The following is a 26486-nucleotide window of genomic DNA, read 5'->3' on the forward strand; positions in this document are numbered from 1 at the left end:
TTATTTTCTGTTCTTATTCATGACGCTTGAGGGATTATCACTCCTGGACTCCTCAGTTCTCCTTTATCTTTGACTGTTTCTATTTTCTCACCATTTAGAAACCACTCTAATCTCAAGAATACTTTTCAGGCCAAAATTGACACCACACTTGCCTATATTGAAATCATGAGCCAACATTTTATTTATTTAATGTACCAATATCTCGCTACAATTTTATCAGTTCTATGTACACTTGGGTGTATGGCTATCTCATCCTCAAAAAGAATAATAATTCTGGCAAACAGGGGCTGAGGCCTAGTCACAAATCTTTGTGGGATGCCTCCTGCCAGTTAGAGTATTTGCCTATTATTCCCACTTTCTCTTTATAGTCTTTCAGCTAATTTCCAAACTAGACCAATAATTTGTCTTCAACTCCATGTAAGGTCATGTTTGGCAAATATTTACAAGTATTGCATTAAAGATTGATTTGCACACAAGCAATTGGGAGGAAGCACATCCTACGTGAAACACAGCTTGAATGACTGTATCAGGGAATTTAGAGCAGAGTGAGGCAGGACTGAGACTCATGTCCTGGGGGATATCTTTGCTAGAGTGGCTGGGGAGGCTTTAAACTAAAATAGCCAGGGCATAGGAACCTCCAAGAAGTCAGAGGAAAGGGAATTAAGGATAAGAACAAAAGACAGAAAGGGAAAAATGAGAAGTGATAGGCAAAGAAATCAAAGGCCAGAATCAAACAGACCACAGTGAAAAACAGCAGCAATGTGACAAGTAATGTTATAAAGCCCTGAGGCTTCATACCTTTACTGAAAATGCTCTGCGGATTATGTGGATGAATCAATTGCACAGACAGATGAAAATTATATAGTCAGGAGCACAGAGACATTACTGCTGCAAGGTGACCATAGATGGGAACTGAATATCCAGGGGTATATGGTATTAAAGATGATCAGATAAGATGAAAAAGGTGGTGGAGTCACATTGCTTAAAGATGAAATCAACACAATAGCAAGGAAGGATATTAGCTCCGAGAACGTGGAATCTGTAAGGATAAAGCTGAAAAAACAACAAGGGGCAAAAAGAATAAGTTGGGGGAAAGGGAGGGAATGGTGCGTATAGACAGGAAAACTGCAGGGGTAATGTCGGGAAATTAAACAGGAAATTAGAGATACATGGAATAAAAGAACATGTGTAATTATGGGAACCTTCAATCTGCATATAGATTGGGCAAATCAAGAAGTAACAATACCATAGAAGAAATTCTTGGAGAGTTTATGGGATGGTTTTCTGGACCTACATACTGATGAACCCGCTAGGGAACAGGTCAACGTAGCCTACGTACTGTGCAATGACAAAGGAGTAATGATAATCTAGTTCTGTGAGGTCCCTTGGAGATAAGCAATTATAATATGACGGAATGCACCATCATAAATGGAGAGTGATGCAGTTGATTCTGAAACTAGAGTCCTGAATGTAAACAGAGAAATCTATGTTGGTTATGAGTGCCAGCTGTCTATGATAGATTGGGGGGATGTTACTAAGAAGGGATGATGGTGGAGGAACAACAACAAACACTAATGAACTGCAACAATTGTTCATTCCTGTCTGGTGCAAAAATAAAACAGGAAAGGTGGCCAAACCATGGTTTACAAGCGCAGTTAGAGATGGTATCTGATTCTAGCAAGAGGCATGCAAATTGACCAGAAAAGGAACAACAGATCTGAGAAGTGGGAGCAGTTTAAAATTCAAAGGAGGACAAAGGCAAAATATAGGAGTATGACAGTAAGCTTTCTGATGGGATTAAAGCCCAATTGTAGCCCAGGGCCTGATAATCTACACTTCCAAACGACTTGAGGAAGTGGCCCTAAAAATAATGCATACATTGTTGGTCATCTTCTTTCAAAATTCTGTAGACTCAGGAACACTGCTTACAGATTGGAGAGAAACTAATATAGGACATGTACTTAAAAACAGCATAGGTAGTGGGGAAAACGCAGGAGTCCATTTTAAAAGATTTAATACCAGAGAACTTGGAAAACACAGTGCGGGATCACACAGAGTCACCAAGGATTTCTGAAGGGAAATACTGCTGGACAAAACTGCTGGATTCTTTGGAGGATGTAATGTGTAGTTGATGAGGTGGAAGCAATACAGAGCCAGTGAACATGAACTATTTGGATTTCCTTTGACAGGCAAGAGGTTGCTAAATAAGATTAGAGCTCCTGGCGTTAGGGGCACAGCACTGGCAAGGAAGGAGGACTGACTGACTGCTAGAAGGGCAGACAGTAAGGATAAAGGGGTGTCTTTCAGGATGGCAGCCAGTGACTAGTGGAGTTCAGTGGGGCTGCCACTGAGACTACAATGATTCATGTTATACATTTAAAGACCTGGATAAAGGCACTGGATGTGGGCATTGTTGCTAAGTTTGCACAGAGATACAGACATTAAGATTGTTAAGTCCCCAGGGCCAGACCAGATTTATCCTAGGTTGCTCCGGGAAGCGAGAAAGGAGGTGCTAAGCCACTGGCGAAGATCTTTGCTCCCTCACTCTCCACCGGAGTCGTATCGGAAGATTGGAGGGAGACAAATGTTGCTCCTCTTTTCAAGAAAGGGAATAGGGAAATCCCTGGAAATTACAGACCAGGCCAGTCAGTCTTACGTCTGTGGTCAGCAAGGTTTTGGAAAGAATTCTGAGGGATAGGATTTATGACTATTCGGAAACACATAGCATGATTAAAGGGAGTCAGCATGGCTTTGAGAGGGGCAGGTCATGCCTCACAAATCTTATTGAGTTCTTTGAGGAGGTCATGAGACAGGTTGACGAGGGTCAAGCAGTGGATGTGGTGTATATGGACTTCGGCAAGACATTTGATAAGGTTCCCCATGGCAGGCCCATTCATAAAATCAGGAGGTACGGGATACAGGGTGATTTGGCTGTCTGGATTCAGAATTGGTTGGCTGACAGGAGGCAGAGAGTGGTTGTAGATGGTAAGTATTCTGCCTGGAGGTCAGTGCTGAGTGGTGTCCCGCAGGGCTCTGTTCTTGGGCCTCTGCTCTTTGTAGTTTTTATAAATGACTTGGAAGAGGAGGTTGTGGGGTGGGTTAGTATGTTTGCTGATGACACAAAGGTTGGAGGTGCCGTTGATGGTATCGTGGGCTATTGCAGGCTTCAGCGAGACATTGACAGTATGCAGAGCTGGGCTGAGAAATGGCAGATGGAGTTCAACCTGGATAAATGCGAAGTGATCCATTTTGGAAGGTCGAACTTAAATGTTGAATATAGGATTAAAGGCAGGATTCTCGGCAGTGTGCAGGAACAGCAGGATCTTGGTGTTCAAGTGCATAGCTCCCTCAAAGTTGCCACCCAAGTGGATAATAAAATGTGAAGCTGGATGAACACAGCAGGCCCAGCAGCATCTCAGGAGCACAAAAGCTGTGGATAAGGTTGTTTTGGCTTTCATTAACGGGGGACCGAGTTTAAGAGCCGCAAGGTTTTGCTGCAGCTCTACAAAACCCGAGTGAGACCACACTTGGAATATTGTGTCCAGTTCTGGTCGCCCTATTATAGGAAAGATGTGGAGACTTTGGAGAGGGTGCAGAGGAGGTTTACCAGGATGCTGCCTGGACTGGAGGACTTGTCTTACGAGGAGAGGTTGACTGAGCTCGGACTTTTCTCTCTGGAGAGAAGGAGGAAGAGAGGTGACCTGATCAAGGTGTACAAGGTAATGACAGGCATGGATACAGTCGATAGCCACAGACCTTTCCCCAGGGCAGGATTGACTTCCACGAGGGGTCATAGTTTTAAGGTGTTAGGAGGAATGTATAGAGGAGATGTCAGAGGGAGGTTCTTCACCCAGAGAATTGTGAGCGCATGGAATAGTTTGCCTGTGGTAGTCGTGGAAGCGGAGTCATTAGTGACATTTAAGCGACGGCTGGACATGCACATGGATAGCAGTGAGTTGAGGGCAGTGTAGGTTAGGTTATTTTATTTTTGGATTAGAATTATTCCAAGACACATCGTGGGCCGAAGGGCCTGTACTGTGCTGTACTTTTCTATGTTCTATGTTCTAAAGATAGGCGTAGGGACAGGTAGACAGACTGAGGAAACAGGGAGGCTACAGAAGGACTTGAATCGACTCTAAGAGTAGGCAAAGAAGTCGAAGATGGAATACAATGTGGGAAAGTGTAAGGTTATGCATTTTGGTAGGAAGATTAGAGGCATTGGCTATTTTCTAAACAGGGAAAAGCTTCAAAAATCTAAAGCACTAGGGAACTTGGGAGCCGTAGTTCAGGAATTTCTTAAGTTTAACATGCAGATTCATTTTGCAGTTAGGAAGGCATATGTATTGCTAGCATTCATTTAGAGCACCTTGGAATATTGAGAGAAGTTTTGGGCTCTGTGTCCAGGGATGGATGAGGTAGCACTGGAGAGGGCCCAAAGGAGGTTTACGAGAAGGATCCCAAGAATGAAGGGCTTGTCATGTGAGTTTGTGGACAGGGTCTGCAACCCTGAGGGTCTCTAGAAGAATGAGGGAGGATATCACTGAAACCTGCAGAATACTGAGAGGCTAGATAGAGTGGACATAGAGAAAATGCTTTTGCTAGTCAGAGAGACTAGGACCTGAGGGTATCGACTTTGAGTGAAGGGACAACCCTTCAGAACTGAGATGAGGAGTTTCTTCAGCCACAGGGTGGCTAATCTGTGGAACTCATTGCTACAGAGGGCTGTGGAAACCAAGTTCTTGAGTGTAGATTGACAGGTTCTTGACTGGTATGGGGATCAAGGATTATGGGGAGATAGAAAAATGGGGGTGAGAAATACATCAGCCACTATCAAACAGTGGAGCAGAGTCAGGGGCTGAATAGCCTAATTCTGCTCCCATATCTTATGGATCCCAAACTACCATCCCGACCCAACACCAGCAGTGACACACTGTTTACATTGTTCACGCAAGCGAGACTGAGTGAGTGAGTTATCCATGCAAACAGCGAACCTGCCAGTGAGGGAGTGAAAGAAAAACAACAAATAGAAGAGCAAGTATGACAGCATGTACAGCAGCACCAGTAGAAATAGGCACCAAAGCAGCGATAAGGAAACTTTGTGTGAGCATGCGTGTTCTGGATGGCACCCCAAAGGATTAAAGGAGCGGGCATCAAACATAGTCTACAAGGGTTAAGGTTTGTTTTATTTAAGAAACAGTAGAACCTGTACCGTCATTTTCCCTGGGAATGTTTTCCAAAAGTTGTAGGTGTATTCTGCTTCTTTGCGCTTTTTCTTCAGGAACAGGCCAAGGGCTTCACACTGACAGCTGACTTCCTGTAGCTTGTAGTATTCTTTGGAGACCTGCCACAGGATACAAAGCAGGAGAGTATTAACCTGTTTAATTCCACAACTACCCCTCCAATGCAATGGTTTTTGCACAGCGATTCAGCATACACCAGCAACTCCTTGAGTGGCTCACTCAAATGTCCATTGTTTAAGTGCAGAAAGTGAGTTCCAATGGAAGGATCTTTGTGACCAAGCCCAACTGGCAGATCTTGTAGAAATGAAAACTAAATAAAGACAGAATTGGCGAGAAGAGGATGAAAAGGTCGATCTCCTCCTCTCTAACATAGCACTAGAGAGGGCACTTCTTCACCTCACATAGCTGGCCCAGCTGAGGATACACAATAAATTGCCTCAAACTCACCCCCATTTCCCACTCCAAGCCATTCCCACATCAGGCTGCAGTGACCTGCTTGCGCTCGCTTTTACTCACACATTAACCACTTTTTTTTATTTTTATGCTTTTTAAAATTTATGAACTGAAGTGAGAAATAATTGTTTTTAAAACAGGTCTTTTGCAAGGATTGCCACATGTTTTGAAAAGCAGGTTACATGACACTCATGGAAAATATCATTTAAATGTCTCGTCAAATAAGCAGTAAATTAAATAGTGGCAGACAAACTGAAGCGGAGGGGTTCTGTATTGACATGGAGCTCTAGTTAGCAACAAGATGATGACTGGTCTATGGACCAGTGACATCTCATCAATGAGAAATGCCATTTGCCTGTGAATAGCTGGGCATTGGTTCTCAAGTAGCTGAACAGTTTGAGCTGGGAAAAGATATAGGAGACGTGTTCAGTCCTCCACCAGCTCAGGAGCCGTGTCTCTGTTCTTCATTGTCAAAGCCCAGTTTAAACCTGAAGAAAACCAGTTCATCTTTCCTTCAGCTGTGGCTAAATTTTGACTTCTTAAATTGAAAGGTCAGAGAAACGTTGTGTAACTGAAACAGCCACCCTGTGCCTTTGACAAAACAGTCAGAGCATTTAGAAAAGGAAGGCTGAAAAGGTAAGAACCAATTCAACAGAACGTATGAACAAAAATTACTTAACTACTTTCCTTCCATTTACATTTTTTTCTCTGTCTGTGCGTGTTTAATGCAAAATGTTACATGTTGATGGCTTGTAAGCATTTACCTGTAACTAGCGTTTAATTATTCGCAATAAATGCAATTCTTAAGTACAGAAACCTGGTGTATGCTGTCTATCAATGTAGGTCTGGAAAATCATGCAGGTGCAATCATTTTAAACTTCAATTTTTGTGATGACACCGCTAACAGTGGGGCTTGATTTCCACATTATCCCTGGAAGTCAAGATAGCCTGATTTCCCTTCCGAAGTAAAACTTTTACTCTTCTGTTCGTTAAGCTTTCTCTCTAGCAGTGAGCACCTCTTGTCCCTAACCACTTTCCAAAAACAAAAATCAAATTGAACCCACAATCAGCATGGCAAAAGTGCGAGTGTCTCTCTACTTTCGCCAGTCTAAAGGTCTGGTTTCTGATAAAGACTGCAGCCAAACCGTCAGCCTCACATCTCCATCACCAAAATTACTGGCCGTTCCACATTGCCCAGCCAAAACCTGATTACGCATTCAACTGCATGGGACAGGGTCATAACCATTTCATGAAACAACAGCGGTAAGGCAAGGATTGGAAAAAAATAGGCCATTGAACCATAACTCAAATTAAGGGCAGAAGATACACCCCAGGCATTAAATGTATTACTGTTTGTGGGAGCTTGCTGTGCAGTTAACTTCTCACACGACATCAGTGATTTCAAAATGACATATTTAATTGTCAAAGCACTTGGGTCTATCCAGGCTTATGGAAGGTTCTATATAAATCCAAGTTAGTTTTCATTTGCCTACACAAGATGAGGACGCGACAGTTGTTCAGAGAAGCCCAACTAGTTGTACAGATGCAACCACTGACCATCATCCAACATTATTGCAGATACTGGATTCCCGGCTATTCTCGGGTCCTGATCTATCAGAAAGAGACGACCAATGCTTCTGCTTCCTGTACGCGCAATGGAATCTTGGACACACTAGGAAAATCACCCTGCGCTGCAAGACTGCATGTGTCTTTACTGCCATTTGTTGTTCACTCAAACGAAGGGGTGGGAGGGATCATCACCAGCTTCTAGCCCAGTACCAGTACCTCCTCCTTTCCTCAACAGACCCTGTGGCTCTCCATAACTAGACTCACTGTACTCTTGCAATCAAAACCTTTCCTGGCAGTCAGTGAGAGGACTCTGTAGTTTTTTTCCGCCCCTGGAAGCAGGTTATACTTTGGTAACTCACATGCCAAAGCTAAAACAGGTGAAATGCAAGAAATGAATTCTGGACATGGGCCAGCACAGAGTTTCACTTACCACCTCAAAGCAAGTTGCAAGTTTGAGCAGCAGACGGGCGTATTCATGCAGGTGCCTGTTGGGCATGTAAAAGAGGGTGTGCAAGAGGTCAGCAGCATGGACACTCTCATCTGTCACTTCAGCCAACTGCAGGAGGGTCTGCAAGCTTTTGTTGAAGAGCTCACTGTGAAGGAGACAGTGAAAAAGTGGGCTTACATCACAGGATTGTTCAATCACCATACAGACTACTTAAACGTACTGATCTGATCTCTCAGACATGGAATAGGATGGGGTGGGGGAGGTGTTGGCGGTGGCGGCAGTGCAGCGTAAGACAATTCCTTCTCTCAACATCACCTCCCTCATCCCTCCTCTTAACATCCCAGTTATGCTCATACCCCTCCCCTCAACTCTTCAGTATCATCCCTCCCCTCGACCACTCCCCTACCATCCCGACCTGTGCCCCTCCTCACTGGGCCCTCCGTCCTCCCGACCCACCATCGCCCTTCAACGTTTGGTGCATCACATTTCCCCCCAACCATCTCCACGGCATATCACCCGCCCTCCCCCGCCTGGTCCCTCCCGTCAAACCACCCCATGCTTTGCTCGACTTACACTGTTGGCTTGGCAAGTGCTTGAAAACCACCAACCACCAAAAGATTCCCCACTGAGTCCGAGTACCTGAAACCAGATTGAATAGCATGGTCAACCAAAGCACCTGCAGTTTCATGGACACGAATATCCAGGACCCAGGCAGTTTCGAGCAACAAGGGAGCTCACCTCACTCTGCAGGAACACGAGTCAGCAGAAACATGAAGCCCAAGACCAACGTGATTCTCCCTTCAGTCACAGATCTACACAGTGTAGTCTCTTTAATCAACATGTTCAGACATGTTCTGACACATAACTAGAGTAGGTGGATATTAAAACACTACCACTGCACTACAAGAACCTTGCTAACCGTGTGCAGATTGTGCTAATTGTAGAGAGCTTTATCCATTGGACCCAAAATTGCCTTTTTCTGACAGGCAACATGTAGTACCTAAGCTAAGTTGCAACTAGGGATGTTGAGTGGACAAAAACAGGAGAAGTTCTACAGCATAGCCAAACTGGCTTGTGAGCAACAGGATAGATGCAATTCTGTACTGTGCCTAATCTAACTGGGGATATTGTAAAACAGAGAGGGACTAGTACAAAATACACGGCATCCAGTCATAGGCTTGCAGAATGGCTACCGAAGTGGCAAAGGTGGTGCATTTTGGTAGGAAGCTGAGAGAGTAAATGGGGTGAAAGAGTAAAAGGTAAAGCATACAAGAAACTACTTCTCGCTAAATCTAAGTGGAATATTTGTGCTCCGATTACCATCCCAGACAAGAACTGTTAAAAGGTGTTCTCCAAGCAGACAGAAACACAGGCATAGGTCTCAGCAACAGTTGGGCAGAGACAGGCCTCATGACAGTTACAGTATTATAGAAATGGAAGTGGACAGTCTTGACAGTAGAAACGATATATAGGGTCAGAGAAAAAAAGGGTGCATCCAAATGAGGTTATAGCTATATAGCAGGCATCCAAAAGCAACAAAAAGGAATATTATGGGGGGAAAAAAAACATGAAGAACAATCCAGTGAAACAAAACTAAAAATACAAAACAAAGAGAGGAGAAAAAAAAAACATTGAACATGTGGAACCCACGTTGTATTTTGGATGATGTTATTAGATTCAGCAGCAAGGATGAGAAACAGGAGGTGGCCGAGGATTGATCTCAAAGTGACACTGAGGTGACAATCTAGGAGTGTTAACTTAAACTACAGCTGAAGATCTGCCTGGAAATAACCAGACGACAAGAGTGGAACACCAGAGGACGAGAGTGGAACACCAGAGGACGAGAGTGGAACTGCGTAAAGTCAGTCCCCAACATGCTGGACATCAGAAGAGAGGAGTGGATGGATGTATGAGAGACCGTAACAAATGGTACATGAAGTTCACAAGAGTGCAAAGGATACTTTATGACAATTATACAAGTTGCAATTTGTTATATTAACAAGGACCATTTTCAGTTTTGGGGCAGGGCAGAAATTTGATTAGACGTGAAACCAAACATGCAGTTCTGGGAGGCGACAATATATTCAAGAACCTTGAGAACTAAAACGAATTGGGTATGGGGAGCTGAAACTGCTGGGGAAACACTCGGACAATCTGGACTTGACATGTTAATCTTCTCTTTCTCTCTACAGACACTGTCTGATCGGCAGTGTTTCTCCAGCATTTTGTTTTTATTTCAGATCGTGTGCATCTGCAGTATTTTGCTTTTGCTGTATTGGAGATGAGGGAGTCGTTTGCAAGGAAAGATGGGTCGAGGGTGAATGCAGTCAAAACTGAATATAAAACAGTGAACATAAGCCTGAAGTGTTCAGCAGAAGTAACAAAAGATAGAACTTCACACTAGAGATAACAAGGTGTAGAGCTGGATGAACACAGGAGGCCAAGCGGCATCAGCGGAGCAGGAAGACTGTTGTTTCGGGCCTGGGCCCTTCTTCAGAAATGCTGTATAAATGAAAATAAGAAACAATGAAACATTCAAAGAGAAGGAAGCAGAATACGAGACAGAATTTTGACCTAAAATTGTTGAATTAAATGTTGTGTCCATGGCGATGAAGTATTCCTCAAGGCTACATTGAGTTTCACTCCCAAAACATCAGCCTTCCTGCTCCTCTGATGCTGCTTGGCCTGCTGTGTTCATCCAGCTCTATGCCTTGTTATCTCAGATTCTCCAGCATGTGCAGTTCCTGCTATCTCTAGAATTTCATATGATTTCTCTGTGTTGACGCTGCGCTGTTCCAGTGAAACATCGCCATGGACAACATTTAATTCAACAATTTCAGGCCAAAATTCTCTCTCCTAGTCTGCTTTCTTCTCTTTGAATGTTTCAATGTTTCCTATTTTCATTTATACTGCAGCACATTTGTATTCGGGACACCCTTTGTTCCATTTCTTGCCCCATCATTAATCTCATTGAATGTTACTGGAAGATTAATTCTTGTCAATCTCTCTTGCCACCTGCCTATCACAGACCTTCCTTTGATCTTTACCTCACTCACTGTTTGTTCAAAACCTGTTGTATTACTAACATTTCCCCATTGATTGTGGATGAATATGGAAAAAGGACTGACTTAAAAACCAAGGATTGTTAAATGATTCTTACAGCAAAGTCACCTGACATTTGCTGCAAATGCTGTTTATGTAGCTGAGATAATGGGAACTGCAGATGCTGGAGAATCCGAGATAACAAAGTATGGAGCTGGATGAACACAGCAGGCCAAGCAGCATCAGAGGAGCACAATTAGGAGTTTATGTAGCTGTTGGCTCAAGTAGGGGGGAAAGCCTAGTTATAGGTTAGCCAGACCCAGGAGGCTGAATATGAAAGAAAGTTTGGCCACCAACAAGTAACTAATTGGTCAGTGGACTAGTGACCAGTTAACGGTGACAAAGGCTTCCTGCCAGGCAACAAACGTGATTGGCTCCCAGAAGGCTGAGCAATTTATGGGTGTGAATGTTTGGGTAAAAGCATTGGACACACAGAAAAGAAAGAGCTCTGTAGATAAAAGGATCTCAGGCCTGACGATAGTTTATTTTCCCTCATCAGTTGCTATAAGCTGTGACTTTTAATCAATAAATCAGAGGCCTCTATAAATGCAAACTAGTCACTCTTTGCCTCCTGCAAACAATTGAAAGTACCTGGAGGAAGAGGATCAAGAATCAACGTTCTGATTAGCAACAACATCATCTCGGCAAACCCTATGGATTGTGGCTACTGAACTGCTTTTCTGGTCTTTCCTTCTGTCCATAACACACATTTTATGTCAGTCTGTGTGTGTGTACATGGAGGAGTTCATAACTGAGCTAGAGTTTTAACTGGGTCTTAAGTTGACAGTTCATAACTGTTTGTCTATAGCTAGAATCTATTTATTTGTATTAAATAAATAGTCATTTTTGTTAAGCACAGAAATCTGGTCCATGCTAACAACCTGGGTCTAAAAGACAGGTAAATTGGGGTAATTTGGCACGCTTTTCAAAATTAACAACTTTTATGACAACTCCAGGAAGAGCAAGAATTGATTTGCAGTGCTGTACCCAGTAAGGTATAGCAGCGCTGATGAAAGTGCATCAACCTGAAAGGTGAACTTGACTCCCTGTCCACAGATGCTGTAGGATCTGCTGAGATTTTTCAGTGTTTTCTGCAGAATCGACCCAAACAGCACAAGCAGCAGGCTGTCACTAACACACAAATACTGGCATTCTTGTAGTAAAAACCACATCTTTTTATTTTGGATGGTGGACAACAACAGGAAGAGGACTGGTTCAAAACCAAGGTCTGTGGAAGGAGTTGCTAAACTTCTAAAAACAAGTTATTGGAACACATTCATTTTAATCGTGCTGTTTTGGAAGAGATCAAAGATGCCTTGGCACACAGTGTGTGTGTGCATGAATCAAGTTCACTCAGTTACAGATTGCTGACTGATACATGCAATTGGGCCGAGTGCGGATTTCAGACGTTGTCATCATAGCAACAGCACTTCGATTGGCCCCTGGGCTTGGTCTACAATGCAGGGGGAGAAGCCTCTGAACTGTAGAAAAGATTACGCCTCTCTAGTACAAACCCCTACTATTCGTCTCTTTTATTTGGTAGAATTGGGAGTTGAGGTTAGAGTTGGTCGGACTTTAAACAGTTGCGTGTTTTAAAAAAAAGAGAGCAGAACAGACATGGATAATGGCGACTGGCCTGAAGCGTAGTGTAACTTAATTACTAATCTCAGGAACATGGGACAATTCAACATGTGTTGCCATATCTAGGTCTGGCAACTGGCTGGACTTTGAATTGGTTAATCGAAAGAGGCCAGTGCAAAGCCACCAACCAGAGAATACTGATTTAAAAAAAGGAGAAAACCTGTTCTAACTGGTGTTGGCAGGAGCAGTGTTTTTGAAAAGCTGAAGACAGGCTTTTACTGTCTCTAGTCTTCTGTCTCATTAAAGAATCATCAAACATGCTGAGAAAAGAATCCCAGTCCCTAAGAAATAAGTGAATAATTCTAGAAGTCTCCAGAACTGTTTAAAGTTACTATTAGCTCTGAAACTACATATACAATGATGTGCCGGTGAATAACTCATTATCTAAAGGTCCACATGAAGGCTGAGCACTCATTATTTGAAACAGTTGAATTAAAACAGACAAATTAAAATGTTAATTTCTTTTCCATTTAAATGCTGTTTGTCTGCATGAGAGTCAGGGACATAATCAAAGAACGTTGATTTTAAATCATAGATATTAATCAGATTACCTTGCTGTTTAGCTTTGACATGATAAAATTACAGTATTAATAATACATATTTTATAACAAACAAAAATTAACATTGCATCCAAGATCTGTTATTTATAAAAAGTATAGTTAGGAACAAGTGGGCAATTTTGAGGATCATTAAATATTTTAATTTCACCATGGTATGAATCCAGTGATTGTAAGGTTGATACTGTTTGGTTAGCTATCCCTAGTGGTAATACACTCACTCTCGTTAGAGAAATAACCATAGCCCAGAATGCGGTTCTCTCCCACTAGTTGCTATAAATTGTTGTCTCTAACCAGTAAGTGAAACACTTTACAAATAGTGTGTCAACTGCCTTTGACTTTTGCAAAATATCAAAAAAGTCTGGAAATAAGGAGATTGCTGGACAAAAGCCAAAAAAGAGACGCCTCATTGGATTCTGTGGACTGGTGCTCCTGAACTGTGCTTCCTCAGTACTTTCCCACCTCTAACACCACTAACGTTGTTTGTCTATGATTTAGGGTTTTAAGAACAAGGTTATTAGAGAGGTTCAACTAAATGAGCTATATTGGTCATTCATTTTTTTTAAAACCTGTCTTTCAAATTGATTTATTTAAAATTTCTTGTTCAGCACAGGAACCTGGCCAGTGTTTTCTGGTAACCCAAGTCCGTCAGACAGGTAAACTGGAGAACTTCGATTAAATGCAATTTTTGTAACAACCCTGGGAGTGGTGAAACATGACAGTCCTTGAAGTATTCAGTGGCAGGAACTGAGAGTGACACACAAACACCAGAAAATTGAAGCACAGGTCAATGCTGAGATAACTGATCCGACCTTAGCCAAGCCAACAGCTGGGTACAGTAACTAGCCACTGAGTCCAGGAGGGGAAAAAAGGCACGCGCTGCCATTTAGGCTCAACCCAGTCATTCTTGTCTTCCCAACAACTCTTAATGAAAAGATGTGCACAACGGACTTCCTGCCTAACAGTATTGTGGGTGTATCTGCATCAAACAGATTGCAGCATCTCAAGGAGGCAGCTCACCACCGTCATCTGAAAGGCACCCAGGGACAGGCAATAAACGCTGGCCCAGCCAGTGGCATCCGCATTCCATGAATTGATTTTTAAAAATAGTGGTGCTAGGTGATGACCCATGTCTATGAAGATATTGCTTTCAGAAGGGCAACAAGCAGCAAATTGTGGATAAAGGCAAAATACTGCAGTTGCCGGAAGTTTGAAACAAACAAAATGCTGGAGAAACTCAACAGGTTTGGCAGCATCTGTGGAAAGAGAAAAACTGAGTTAACACTGAGTGATAGCCAAAAGCTCTGTCAAAGTAGTAGATTATAAAGGAGCATCTTTACTGCAGAAAGGTTGGTTAGGGCAGGAACTTCAGGCAAGTCTAGCTGAAGGTGCAGTCACCAATGGTGCTGTGATTAAAAATCATTCAAGAGACTAGAATTGGCTGGCAAGAAATATGTCAGTGAGTACAGAGATGATGGATGAATGAGGATTGTTGAGAGTTAGGCCACAGGCAGAGGTTTGGATCACCTTCAGTTGATGGGTGCCTGCAGTATCTCCTCGTTGGAGAATTAAACCTTCATGTTCTCACTGCTAGAAGCACATTGTTTCCCTTCCCTGTATGCAATAAACAGCTCTACCCATACTGGTTCATTGTGAACACATGCACCATCTCAGGAACAGTAGCAGGATTGTGTACTTGCTCTTTGAACGTGTCCAGGAAGATATTCGTGTGCTCCAACATGGCAAAGGTCTTGACATCCTTTGAAGTGTGCAGGAACTTATTTAAGGCGACAGTGTGCTGTCCAATCAGGTAGCACAGTTTGCTATATTTGCTGGCTGTGTCCTGTAGTAACTGGCTCAAAGTCAAACCCAAAGTGGAAGTCAGGTTATCTGTAAAATAACATTCAGTAAAGTTTAAAAGAAACATTAACACTCTTTATACATTCTATGTTCTTTGAATGTTAGATAATTCTCTTGATGCTTCACTAGTTTTGTCACAGAACCACTTATCACAGTTGCATATTCATCTGGGGCCATTAGATGGCACTCCAATCCTTAAAAAGCCAGATGAGTTCACAGCGCCAGAAGGCAGCTTCCAGGCCAAAAGCTAAACCCAAGTCCACTCCACTGCTTCGGACTTCCTTTCAGCACTGCAATAACTTCTTAATATTCATGACTTGCTTCAAGCTTTTTACTGTCGGAGATTGTGTACCCGTGTGCAGTCTCCACAGCAATACCAATTCATGCCCTAGGTTAATGCTAGCCTCAAGGCAGGCTTAAGAGTGCCTCAATATTTTTGCTGCATCAAATTGAAGCACAGTACTGTTGAAGACAGTTCTGTCCAAAAATGACACTGAGGTACAGAAACAGAAGCAGAAATTGCTGGAAAAGCTCAACAGGTCTGGCAGCATCTGTGGAAATAAGTCAGGGTTAATGTTACAGGTCGAGTGACCTCTTCTCAGTTCGGAAGAAAGGTCACTCAACCTTTAACATTAACTCTGATTTCTTTCCACACAGATGCTGCCAGACCTGCTGAGCTTTTCCAGCAATTTCTGCTTCTGTTTTCGATTTACAACACCCACAGTCCTGTCGGTCTTTTTTTTTAAAAAAGCGTGGAGACAGGTCTGTTCCAGCATAACAAAAACAAAAGAAGCTGGAAAAACTCAGCAGGTCTGGCAGCATCTGTGAAGGAAAAAAACAGTTTGAAGAAGGGATAATAGGAATTGCAGATGCAGGAGAATCCGAGATAACAACGTGCAGAGCTGGATGAACACAGCAGGCCAAGCAGCATCATAGGAGCAGGAAGGCTGACGTTTCAGGCCTAGACCCTTCATCAGAAATGGGGGAGGAGGAGAGGGTTCTGAAATAAATAGGGAGGGGGGGAGGCGGATCGAAGATGGAGAGAAAAGAGAAGGTAAGTGGAGAGGAGACAGACAAGCCAAAGAGGCGGGGATGGAGCCAGTAAAGGTGAGTGTAGGTAGGGAGGAGAAAGGTACGAGAGAGTTGCAGTGGGAGAGAGATCCCCTGCGGTTTGTCCGGAGGGAGGAGGGTAACTTCTTCAAAGTAGGCATCCTTAGAAGAGGCTTCGCAGTGGGGTTAAAATTATATCAGAGATAATAGGAACCGCAGATGCTGGAGAATCCGAGATAAAGCACTGGACCCAAAATGCTAGCACTGTTTTTTCCTTCACAGGTGCTGTCAGACCTGCTGAGCTTTTCCAGCAATTTTGTTTTTGTTCCCGATTTACAGCATACACAGTTCTTTTGGTTTTTACTGTTCCAGCATAACACCGGGGTATAGTATTGGCGGGGACAGCTATGTCCCTGTATAAACTGTTGGATACGGGTCGGTCATTCCAGAACAACATAGGGTGATTAAACTCAGAATACTCCATTCAGAACTATCCAGCTTTGGCAAGACAATCTGAAATCGTACTAACGAGGAGGGGTTGCGCAAGCATTTGATTACTTTTGATTCAATTTTATTCTTGTTTAATCATTCATTCTCAGGATGCCGAAAACACTGCACAGAATTCTGGAGAGGAGCAGATTGTCAGTCACCAGAGCGGGGTTGGTGGGGGGGCGGATTGGTAATCAGAAAGAGAATTTTCCTTACCTAACCCCAGCAGGGGTTTGAGTATCTGATTTTTCACGTCACTCAACTTGCATTGGAATCGCCTCTCTGATGATGCTAGTTCATGTAAGCTGGCAATGTAGCCCATTACGTTCCTGTCTGAGAGTGCCATGCACATCTGTCCCCCTGCGACCAAGCTGTTTACGTATCCAAGCTGAAATCAAACAGAGAATGACATTAAAAGAAAGATGACAAGAACTGGTCAACTTGTCCACGTTCATCTCACCACATAGGGCAGTGTCCAGCAGGGAAGGAACCTAATAAAGCAGGAGAAATATGGCTTTCAGTTCTAGAAAGCCAATCAACGGATTGAATGCTCGTAAAAATTCATGCATTCTGGAACAAAACAGTGACTCAAGAAGATAATATTGTTACAAAAACAAAAAACACCAGAAACATACAAACACTCAATGTGAAACTTAATACATTTAGACTCTGCTTCTCTTTCCACAGATGCTCCCAGACCTGATGACTATTTCCAGCATTTGCTGCGTGATTCACGATTTCAGCATCTGCATATTTTTATTTTGCCAAATTAAACACTATTCCACAGAGACTAGGATTTGGGCAGTGAGTAGCTCACTTTCCTGTCCACCATCTGCAAGACACAAGTCAGGCGTGTGATGAAATACTCCCCACTTGCCTGGATAAGCCCAGGTCCAACAAAGCAAGAAGCCTGACACCAGCTAGGGCAAAGCAGCCCACTTGACTGGTGCGCAAACTATCACCTCCAACATTCACTCCCTTCGCCACCAGTACACAGTTTTAACAGTGATCTACATGATGCACCGTGTAAAGTCATCAAGCCTCCTTTGATATAACCTTCCAACCCACATTCATTACAACCCAAAACAAGACAATGAATATGTAAGAACACCACCATCTGCAATTTCCTCTACATGGCACTCTGACTTGGGGCAGCAATATAGTCCTTTTAGTGTTGCTGGGTCGAAATCCTGGAACTCTCTTCCTCACAGCACAAGTGATGTGCCAAGACCATATGGACTGCAGGCATTCAAGAAAGCAGCTCACCACCGTCCTTGTGAGGGCAATCCGAAGTGAGAAATAAATGACCAGCAACACCCATGTCCTGAGAATAAATAATATTACAAAAAAAAACCCCAGAACACTTAATTAGAGACAGCAAGAACTGCAGATGCTGGAGTCAGAGGTAACAGTGTGGAGCTGGAGGAACACAGCAGGCCAAGAAGCATCAGAGGAGCAGGAAAGTTGATGTTTCGATCAGAGCACTTCTACAGAAATGGGAGTGGTGGGGCATCTCAGAAATAAAGAGAGAGAGGAGGGGTGGGGTTGGGGAAGGTAGGTGGGTTGGTGACTGGTGAGTGCAGGTAGGGAATGGTCAGTGATGTGGGAGGAGTGGATAGGTGGGGGAGAAGATGGGCGACTTATGTTGGGTCAAGGAAGTGGTGATGAGACAGAGCGTTGGGGAGATTTTGAAACTGGTAAAATCCATGCTTAGGCCATCGGGCTGTAGGCTCCTGAGGTGGAATATGAGGTGCTGCTCCTCTAGTTTGTGGATGACGTCATTGTGACACTGGAGGAAGCCCAGGATGGACATGTCGCTGAGGGAGCGGGAGGGAAAGTTGAAAGGTTCGCGACAGGAAGTTGTTGTTGTTTGTTACATACAGAGTGCAAGTGATCTACAAAGCGGTCTCCGAGACCCTACGTGGTCTCACCAACGTAGAGGTAGCCACATTGGGAGCAGCGGATGCAACAGACCACATTGACAGATGTGAATGTGAACCTCAATCCAACGTGGCAGGTTTATTTGGTGCCTGGAAAGGAGGGGAGGCTGGAGGTGTAAGGGCAGGTGTAGCACTGCTTGCGTTTGCAGGGAAAGGTGGGGGGGCAAGTGGGGAATGCGGAGCGGATGAGTGTGTCGTGGAGACAGCGATCCCTACGGAAGGCAGATAAGGGTGGGGAGGGAAATATATCCTTGGCTGTGAGGTCAGATTGCAGGTGCAGAAGTGGTGGGAAATGATACTGTGGATACAGAGGTTGATGGGGTGATATGTGAGGACAAGGGGAATTCTGTCTTTATTTTTGCTGGGGCGGAGGATGCGAGGGCAGAGGTACAGGAAGTGCAAGAGATGCAGTTGAGAGCATTTCTGACCACTGAAGGGGTGGGGGTTGTGGTTCTTGAAAGAGGACATCTGGGGTGTTCGAGACTGGAATGCCTCATCTTGGTAACACACGTGGCAGAGGTGGAGTAGTTGGGAGTAGTGGATCGCATTCTTGCAGGAAAGTGGGTGAGAGGAGGTGTAGGCTAAGTAGCTGTGGGAGTTGGTGGGTTTGAATTGGATGTTGGTTTTGAGGCCATCACCAGAGATGGAGACAGAGGGGTCCAGGACAGAGTGGGAGGTATCAGAGATAGCCCAGGTGAACTTGAGCTTGGGGTAAAAAGTGTTAGTAAAGTCGATGAACCGTTTAAGCTCCTTGTGGGAGCATGAGGCAGCACTGATACAGTCATCAATATAGCAGCGGAAGAGGGACTGTTCCACGTATCCTACGAAAAGCTTGGGGTAAAAATCAATATTTAGGCCATTGGGCTGTAGGTTCCCGAGGTGGAACATAAAATGCTGCTCCTCCAGCTTGTGGGTTTAAAATCCACATTTAGGCAACACTTAGTCAGCCCATTAAATGAACTAAGACTTATGAGGCTTATCTGCCACAACATAGAGACTTCCAAAGCCCATGAACCCACGTCTGCAAATAGTGCAGCCAATTTACAGACAAGATTGCACAAAGACTAAAAGAAATCTTTCAAAAAACTGGTGGGATAAGTGCTGGGCAGGACACTCAGGGGAAATACCAGCTATTTTTTCCAACAGTGCTCTGGCATCTTTTATATCCACTAGACAGGGCATACATTTCATCAGGAAGATCTTTCCTCTGATCATTCAGCTTTCAAATCTCCTGAATGCAAACTCAAACCTGATTTCTAGAAGAGCTGGCAACCTTAAGTGAGCGATCAATTTCTTGGACAATGTGTTTCGCTTGCCTCCTCCATCATCCGTCCGTTGATTCAAAGTCGACATCTATTCAGGGTCAAGAGTTCATGCAATGGGACTTCATTTCATCAAACAAGCCAATACTCAACCTGTAATTCTTTTGTCCAACCTCAACACAGAGCTACACATATCTTGGATTGTCACAGGGAAGTTGGGATCTTATCATTTACCACACGATCTTGACAGGTTGCTGGTCAAATTTCTGTATCTTGTTAAACCACAATAACAAGCCTCACTGTTGTCAAAGCCTTGCCTTTTGTCTGGCTGTGAGAGAAGAAGCTACAAATTTTGTTTGTTTGGCTGTCGAGGACTGTTTCTACCACACTTTGTTAGACAATGCCCTTTGCTACGATGCATGGCCCCACCAGGAGTAAAGAGCACCTGGGAGCACAACTCAAGGGATTGGAGTGCACAAGCCTCTCCAACACACCAAGGTGATAATTCAAAAGAGGGCTCCTCCACCAATAAGTACCACAGTAAATCTGAGGAACTTTTGAACTTCAATCACAAAGATGAAAGCCATCCGAACAGCTACCTCTACCAGAACACTCCTTTCCACAACCCAGGTCAAGCTTCCAGAGTTACCCCTGTCCAAACCCTGAACTCATTTTTTCTGTCTCACCTTGTCCTCTCCAAGCTCATCCTATCCACGAGATCCACTTACTTCTCCTTGATCACATTCTTATTAAGCTTCTTTCCTCTTCCAAGCTCCTCGTGTTGGCAGTTTTCTCCCCTCATGTATGATCCCTCGTGCCTTCAAACCACTGTCTTTAATTCCTTGTTCAAACTCTTTTACCCAGTTACTGACTCTATTCCTCACCCTGGCGACTATTTGATGCTGAATAATACTGTCTGCAACTTTGGTGTCATTGGTGACCCATCCAAGGGGGTACTGCAAATCACACGTCTACACCATTCACACAATCACTTATTTCCATACAGTCCCTGACTGCACCCTTTATCAGTCTATCTACTGCTAAAACCCTCACCCATACATTTGTGAGCTCTCGGCTTTACTATTCCAACCCAAGGTCAGAAATGACATGACACAAGGCTATAGTCCAACAGGTTTATTTGAAATCACAAGTGTTCAGAGTGTAGCCTTTTAACCTGATGAGAGGGCTATGCTCCAAAAGCATGTGATTTTCAAATAAACCTGTTGGACTGTAGCCTTGTCTCATCTCATTTCTGACCTCATCCACCCAAATCCAACTCCAGAAACCCCACATCATATTCCAACACAATCCTTGCAGATATCTGACATTCCATACTCCATAAACTTGACAATATTAAAAAATGCTACAGCCAATATCTTTACTCACACAGAAGTCTGTTCACTCATTAACAAATGTACTTGCTGACATGCACTGATTCTTGTTCAATACCTCAATTTTATAATTCTTGTTCTTCTTTCTAAGTATCTCCTGTGTTCTCACCCCCAACCTGCACAACACCCCCAACCCTCCCAAATAGCCACAAATCTACCAATTCTGGCCGCATACACAACCCTGATTTTAATCATCTCACCACTGGTGGTGCAGGTTTCTAAGGTGCCTAGATTTAAATCTTTGGCATCCCTCCCCAAATCTCCTTGGCTTGCTTGCATCCTTCAAGGCCCTTGAGAAAGCCTGCCTTTTTGATCACTTGCCTTCATATCATTTAAAAATGTTTTGGGTATCAAATCTCGCTCTCTGGTACTGATGCGAAATGACTTATGACAATGACATTTAAAAGGCAGCTACGTAAATTCAAGTTATTGTTGTGCTGCAATTTTCAATTGATTATTAAAGCAAAAAGGTCGTTGTGACATTAGTTTATTTTGCTCTTAGCTCATGTAATGCACAAAATTATGAATGTGTTTAAAATGTGCTCAAGTTAAAATAAATACTTAGCTTTTCTATTGAACTAGTGAGCTTTCTCCGTTTAAAAACAAACAGCAAAACTGACAGGTTGGACAGGCATATATTAAATAAAGATCAATAAGTAACAGTGTTGTTTCCTGTTTGTTGGTTTTCAGTCTTTTCAGGTTCAGGTCAATTTTGCCCAAAAGATGGAATACATCATTATTACACACAATTCTTTCAAGCAAAACTCTTATTCGCTCAACATACCATTGAACACACTATGGGCCTAATTAAACAACAGGCAAACAGGCTCAAAAAGAAAGAACAAGATACAACAGCCATCAAAACCCTGAGGAACAAAAATTCCAGCTCAAGTTTTAACAGAAAATCTGTGTCTTGTTAAGTTTAAAACAAAACATTTTTGGGAGAGATGGGGCCTACAAAGCATGCAGCATGAGTTTTCTCACAACATAGCAGCAGTTAGACAGCTTAAAACACACTCAAGAACAGTGGTCAGTGGTCAATTCAGTCACATGCCTTGTCTCCACCAAGTCCAAGCCTACAGTAGTTACCTAACTCATGGAAAACTGGAGTGTTCTCAGATGATAATTACTTGGGACAACAATTAATACAATGCATGCACTGAAGGAATTCCACCTCATCCCAACAGGATGCAGCTGTGGCCTAGTCTGTGCAAGCACAATAAACAGTGTCTACTTCATTTGGTTGAGCTACATGCATCATCACCCTGAATACATAGGCTGTAGTATCAACAGTCAGGCTTGATCCTGTCAGTCAATTTGTTTTTTTTAAACACATCTTCCATAAAACCATCAAACTAGCAGTTTACAATCCTTCAAGACTGTGTATAAAGACAAAGACCTTTTTATACTGAAAAGCCAGGACATAGCTTGCGTTTAAGCAGTTAAAGATAGAACAAAGTACTTCAGGAAATAGTAGTGATGTACAAAAACCAGAAATCCACACTTAATTGATCCTTGAGAAGATGGTGACTCACCTTTTAATGCATAAAGTGCATCATATGAAGCCAATTTGTCTTTGACACCCAGTTTCTTTATCCCCTTACAAATGACAGAGAATCATGCAGCAAAGACTATTCAGTTCATGTCTGTGCTGTTTATTCTTCCCCCCTACAAATTCTCCAAATAATCATCTGTTCCATGCCTGTGATTAGTTTACCACCACTACCACCACCATCAAAACGGTTATCTAAATCAGTAACTTTCATTCATTAGCTTGGAAATTTCCAAATGTCAAATCAATTTTGTCCCAGATTATTCACACTGCTCACAGCTGCCACCAGATTGATCAGCTACTCTTAAAGAAGTCAGCAGTACTTGCAACCCTCTAATTCTTAAACAACTTCCCCATATCCAAGGAAGATTGGCAAGTCATGGTTATGGTCAAAGTCATAATTTCTTTCCTTGGTATGACTGGATTATCCCACTAAGGCCACGTGACTTTGCTACCTTGACAGCTTCCACTCTTGCAAGAAACTATTGTATAAGGTAATGGTTTTGAAAGGGTTAATGTTGGTGTCTGTCTTAGGCTCCACCCAATCTGATGTCATCAATCTTTGGAAGGAAAAGGGGTGTTGAGCTTTAATTTTGATGGAGATAGATGAGTCATCATTGTTTCTTGATTGGCTAGCACAACAACATAACAAAGAGGGATATGCAACTTGTATTGATTGTAATCAATGCAATAAACTGCATATTATTAAATCAAGGTCTTCTTATTAAGATTTACAAATGGTTATCTCTATTACTGTTAACCAAATAGTTCCTCAGATATAATCTAATCAGGTTGGTGACAAGATTCCACCCTAACTACTAGCTGGGAGTGGTTGGTTCCACAGAATTTATAACATTCAACAACATGCTTCTATTTTTCTCCTATAATCTTCTTCCTTACTGTGACTTTGACAGCATCTACACCTTAGCAAACATAGATACAAGTTACTTAGTATTTGAATCATAACTTCTACCTCCACAAGAAAACTCCCCATTGGCTCCCTAATTATTTTGATTATGAGATGATTAAGATACTTCGGTTTTCCTTTGTCATTTATGAAATGTTCTCATACATTTACTTTACCCTCTTATTTCCTCTTAGGTTTATCTTCTTTATGATTTCAACTTGGTTTTACAATTTAATACAGAACTACTATTAAACAAAGCCTCCATTTTCTTTCAACAGCCATTCAAGAAGCTCCAGCTCAGATGTCCTTCCTTTTCCCCCCATGTGGGAATATGTCTAGTCTGTACCTAAACTATTGCTTCTTTACCTTTTCACCCAGCAATTTCTGATTCCAGTTCATCTGGACCGAATCCCTTTCTAAATTGTTAAAATTAGTGCTTTATTCAGTCAAGTATCTTAATCTTTGTTCCTTGTGGTTTTCATAACTTCTCTATGCCTGATAATGATCACACATGCTACCCCAAAAAAAGTTTCAATTTGTTCTTAAAACTAAATTTCACATTGTTCCTATTCTTCATTGATGAAGAAAGTTCCTAACAGGATTTCCTCCTTTTTTTTCCTTTTAAATTGTTGTTTTCTAGTCTATATTTAATACCCCATGATCCCAACTCTAAATTCCTTGCATTTTTCTGTAATTTTCCTGGAAATTTGTTCATCAGTCTCCTTTTCTGCTATTTGGAGGCCTATAACATACACCTTGCAGTTTGAAATCCTCTACTGTTGCTTATTTCTAACAAGATGGATTCGATCTTTGAATCTCTCAGATCATTTCCTCTTCAATACTGTAGTGACATCTGTGATCAAAACTAACACCTTCCTTTTTTTCTTTGCGAATCTTCCTTGGACACACTGCAGGCAGGAATATGAAGTATCAATTTCTTCCCTTGTTTGGGCCAGCTATTTGTTACAATACTGTTACTAGATGGCAACCTCAGGAGGTAATTGTAACTGTAGCTTATTAAAGTTATTTGCTTAGCGTGTTTGCATTTACGCACATGTGCTCTATATGAGCCTTAGTCTGCTTTGCAGATCACTCCTTTCTGATATCTTCCTCTCTCCCGGGCAACCATCCAATCCAATTATTCTTAATGCGTGGAAAGAGACCCTTCAGTCTGACACATCCTTGCCAAACATAATCCCAAACTAAGCTATTCCCATCTGCCTGTTCCTGGTCCATGTCCTTCCAAACCTTTCCTATACATATACTTATCTGAATGTCTTGCAAATGCTGTAACTGTGCCCGCATTCACCACATCCTCAGGAAGTTCGTTCCACAGGCGAACCACCTTCTTGTCCAAATAAACAAGATATCCTGGCCAAGAGCCAATTGCATTTTACATTTTCTTATTCTTACGTTATCACTTTTCCTGGCAGATCATTACAAACCGTTAAAATCAGGTTAAATGTTCTAGTGGTGTGATTTCTCTTGAGTAATAGTCTGGGTTCACCACACATACACAATTGAATAACAAATGTTGAGTTTCACTTGCCTCACTACAGGCTGATAGAAGCATTGGTTGCTGGGTGCAAGAATGACCACATTCAATGTTGCTGGTCTCGTGCGCCGCTTGTTGTCCACTGTAATAGACGTTGGGCTGAAAGGATTCCCCATCAGTCAAAAAAAGGGAATGTCCTTGTCCAGCTGCTATATCCCACACACGGACACCCTCTGGAATCTGCATGAAGAAAATATTCAAGTTAGTTTATTTGTTTTCAGAATGGCTGAGTTCTACACCAATGTTCAACAGCAAACTAGCCTCTGCAAATAATTTAATGTTTTCCTCCTCTCCTCAGTGCACTCATGCTTGCTGGGTGTGCAGTTTCATGGATAATTGCTCCTAATATAATGCACTTTAAGCTTGAAAAAGATCCCAAGATGACAGATTGCAAGGAAAACAGCCTTTGTGTAAGGGTCTGAAAGGGTTAATACTGGAGGGCTTTAAGTGGCACCTACTGTGATGTTATACAGATTTGGTGGGAGAACAGCTGAGGATCTCTGAAGCGTAAGACCTACTGTCCAGTTCCTCCCCCTAAGTTTTTGTAACATCAATCACAATCAGTGTAACATGTACGTGGTTACTAACTTACAACAGGCAATTTCATCATGACAGGAGCTTCTCATTAAACTGACAAGCATTTTCTGTTCCATGCGATGAAGTGTCATAAATACCTTGTTACTACTATTTGAAAATTTGCATTATCATGCAAAACCTGAAGTTTGATTTGTATTATACATTGTGGACTTTAAGAGGGGAGGCATGGTTTTAGTTCCACTTTAGTTTTGAGAGTGGTGCTGGCCTGCTTCAAGTTTGTTGATGCATACATTTTGAACGATGGTCTGTAACCTTGCAGAAGAGCTTGAAGTTAATAGTTCAGTATTTAGGGGGAAAAAGGAGGAGGAGGAACACCAAGTTGCTTGAGAGAAAAATATCCAGAAATAGAGAAATGGAACTTGAGGATATAGAAAACCCAAGTTTGGTCTGCAAGTATTTTGAAGTGAGAAAAAAGAAAACTCCGAGAAACCAACAGGCCTGCCGACTGAACAAGCAACTGTAAAGTGCAGACAGATGACCCTTCACTGAGGTTTGCTTATCTGTGAGGTTGTTGTTGAGGGTAAAAAGGTTGAACCTCTACTTCTGGTATGGCAGTGTTTGCTGACACTGGCAGCTGTGGTAACAATGTATGTGCGCTCATTCAGGAACGTGCATGTGCATGGTTCCAAGCACAATATGTCACCATATCAACTTTACATGCAGAGTCATGCACAAGTGCACTACTTTGCATGAACAGGGAAAGGCGTAATTTTGAACTGAGGTCCAGTGGTGGGGACAGAGGAGGCAGAGAGGGGACGAAGCGGGGAAATCCCTGGAGTGAGAAGGGAAGGGGTCCCAGCACTGTCTGCAGTTCTGGTTATAGAAAGGATCTGACTGAACTGGATGGATGCAGCCCAGCATGTTGTCTGCATT

The 26486-nt window shown here is 42.7% G+C and overlaps 1 protein-coding gene across 5 annotated transcripts in view; it reads right to left on the reverse strand.

The window, feature by feature from the left end:
- The window catches only part of als2b (alsin Rho guanine nucleotide exchange factor ALS2 b), a 111590-nt gene that overhangs the window by 48953 nt on the left and 36151 nt on the right, over positions 1-26486 (reverse strand). For all 5 annotated transcript variants that reach the window (XM_048534031.2, XM_048534029.2, XM_048534030.2 and 2 more), the window contains exons 8-13: positions 25011-25196; positions 16626-16797; positions 14711-14900; positions 8284-8349; positions 7693-7855; positions 5210-5341 (exon numbers count right to left, since the gene is read on the reverse strand). In XM_048534031.2, coding sequence (XP_048389988.1) covers positions 5210-5341; positions 7693-7855; positions 8284-8349; positions 14711-14900; positions 16626-16797; positions 25011-25196 — 909 coding nt within the window. The remainder of the gene's footprint in view (positions 1-5209; positions 5342-7692; positions 7856-8283; positions 8350-14710; positions 14901-16625; positions 16798-25010; positions 25197-26486) is intronic.

Source organism: Stegostoma tigrinum, chromosome 7 (assembly GCF_030684315.1).
Source record: "Stegostoma tigrinum isolate sSteTig4 chromosome 7, sSteTig4.hap1, whole genome shotgun sequence".
Lineage (NCBI taxonomy): Eukaryota > Metazoa > Chordata > Chondrichthyes > Orectolobiformes > Stegostomatidae > Stegostoma > Stegostoma tigrinum.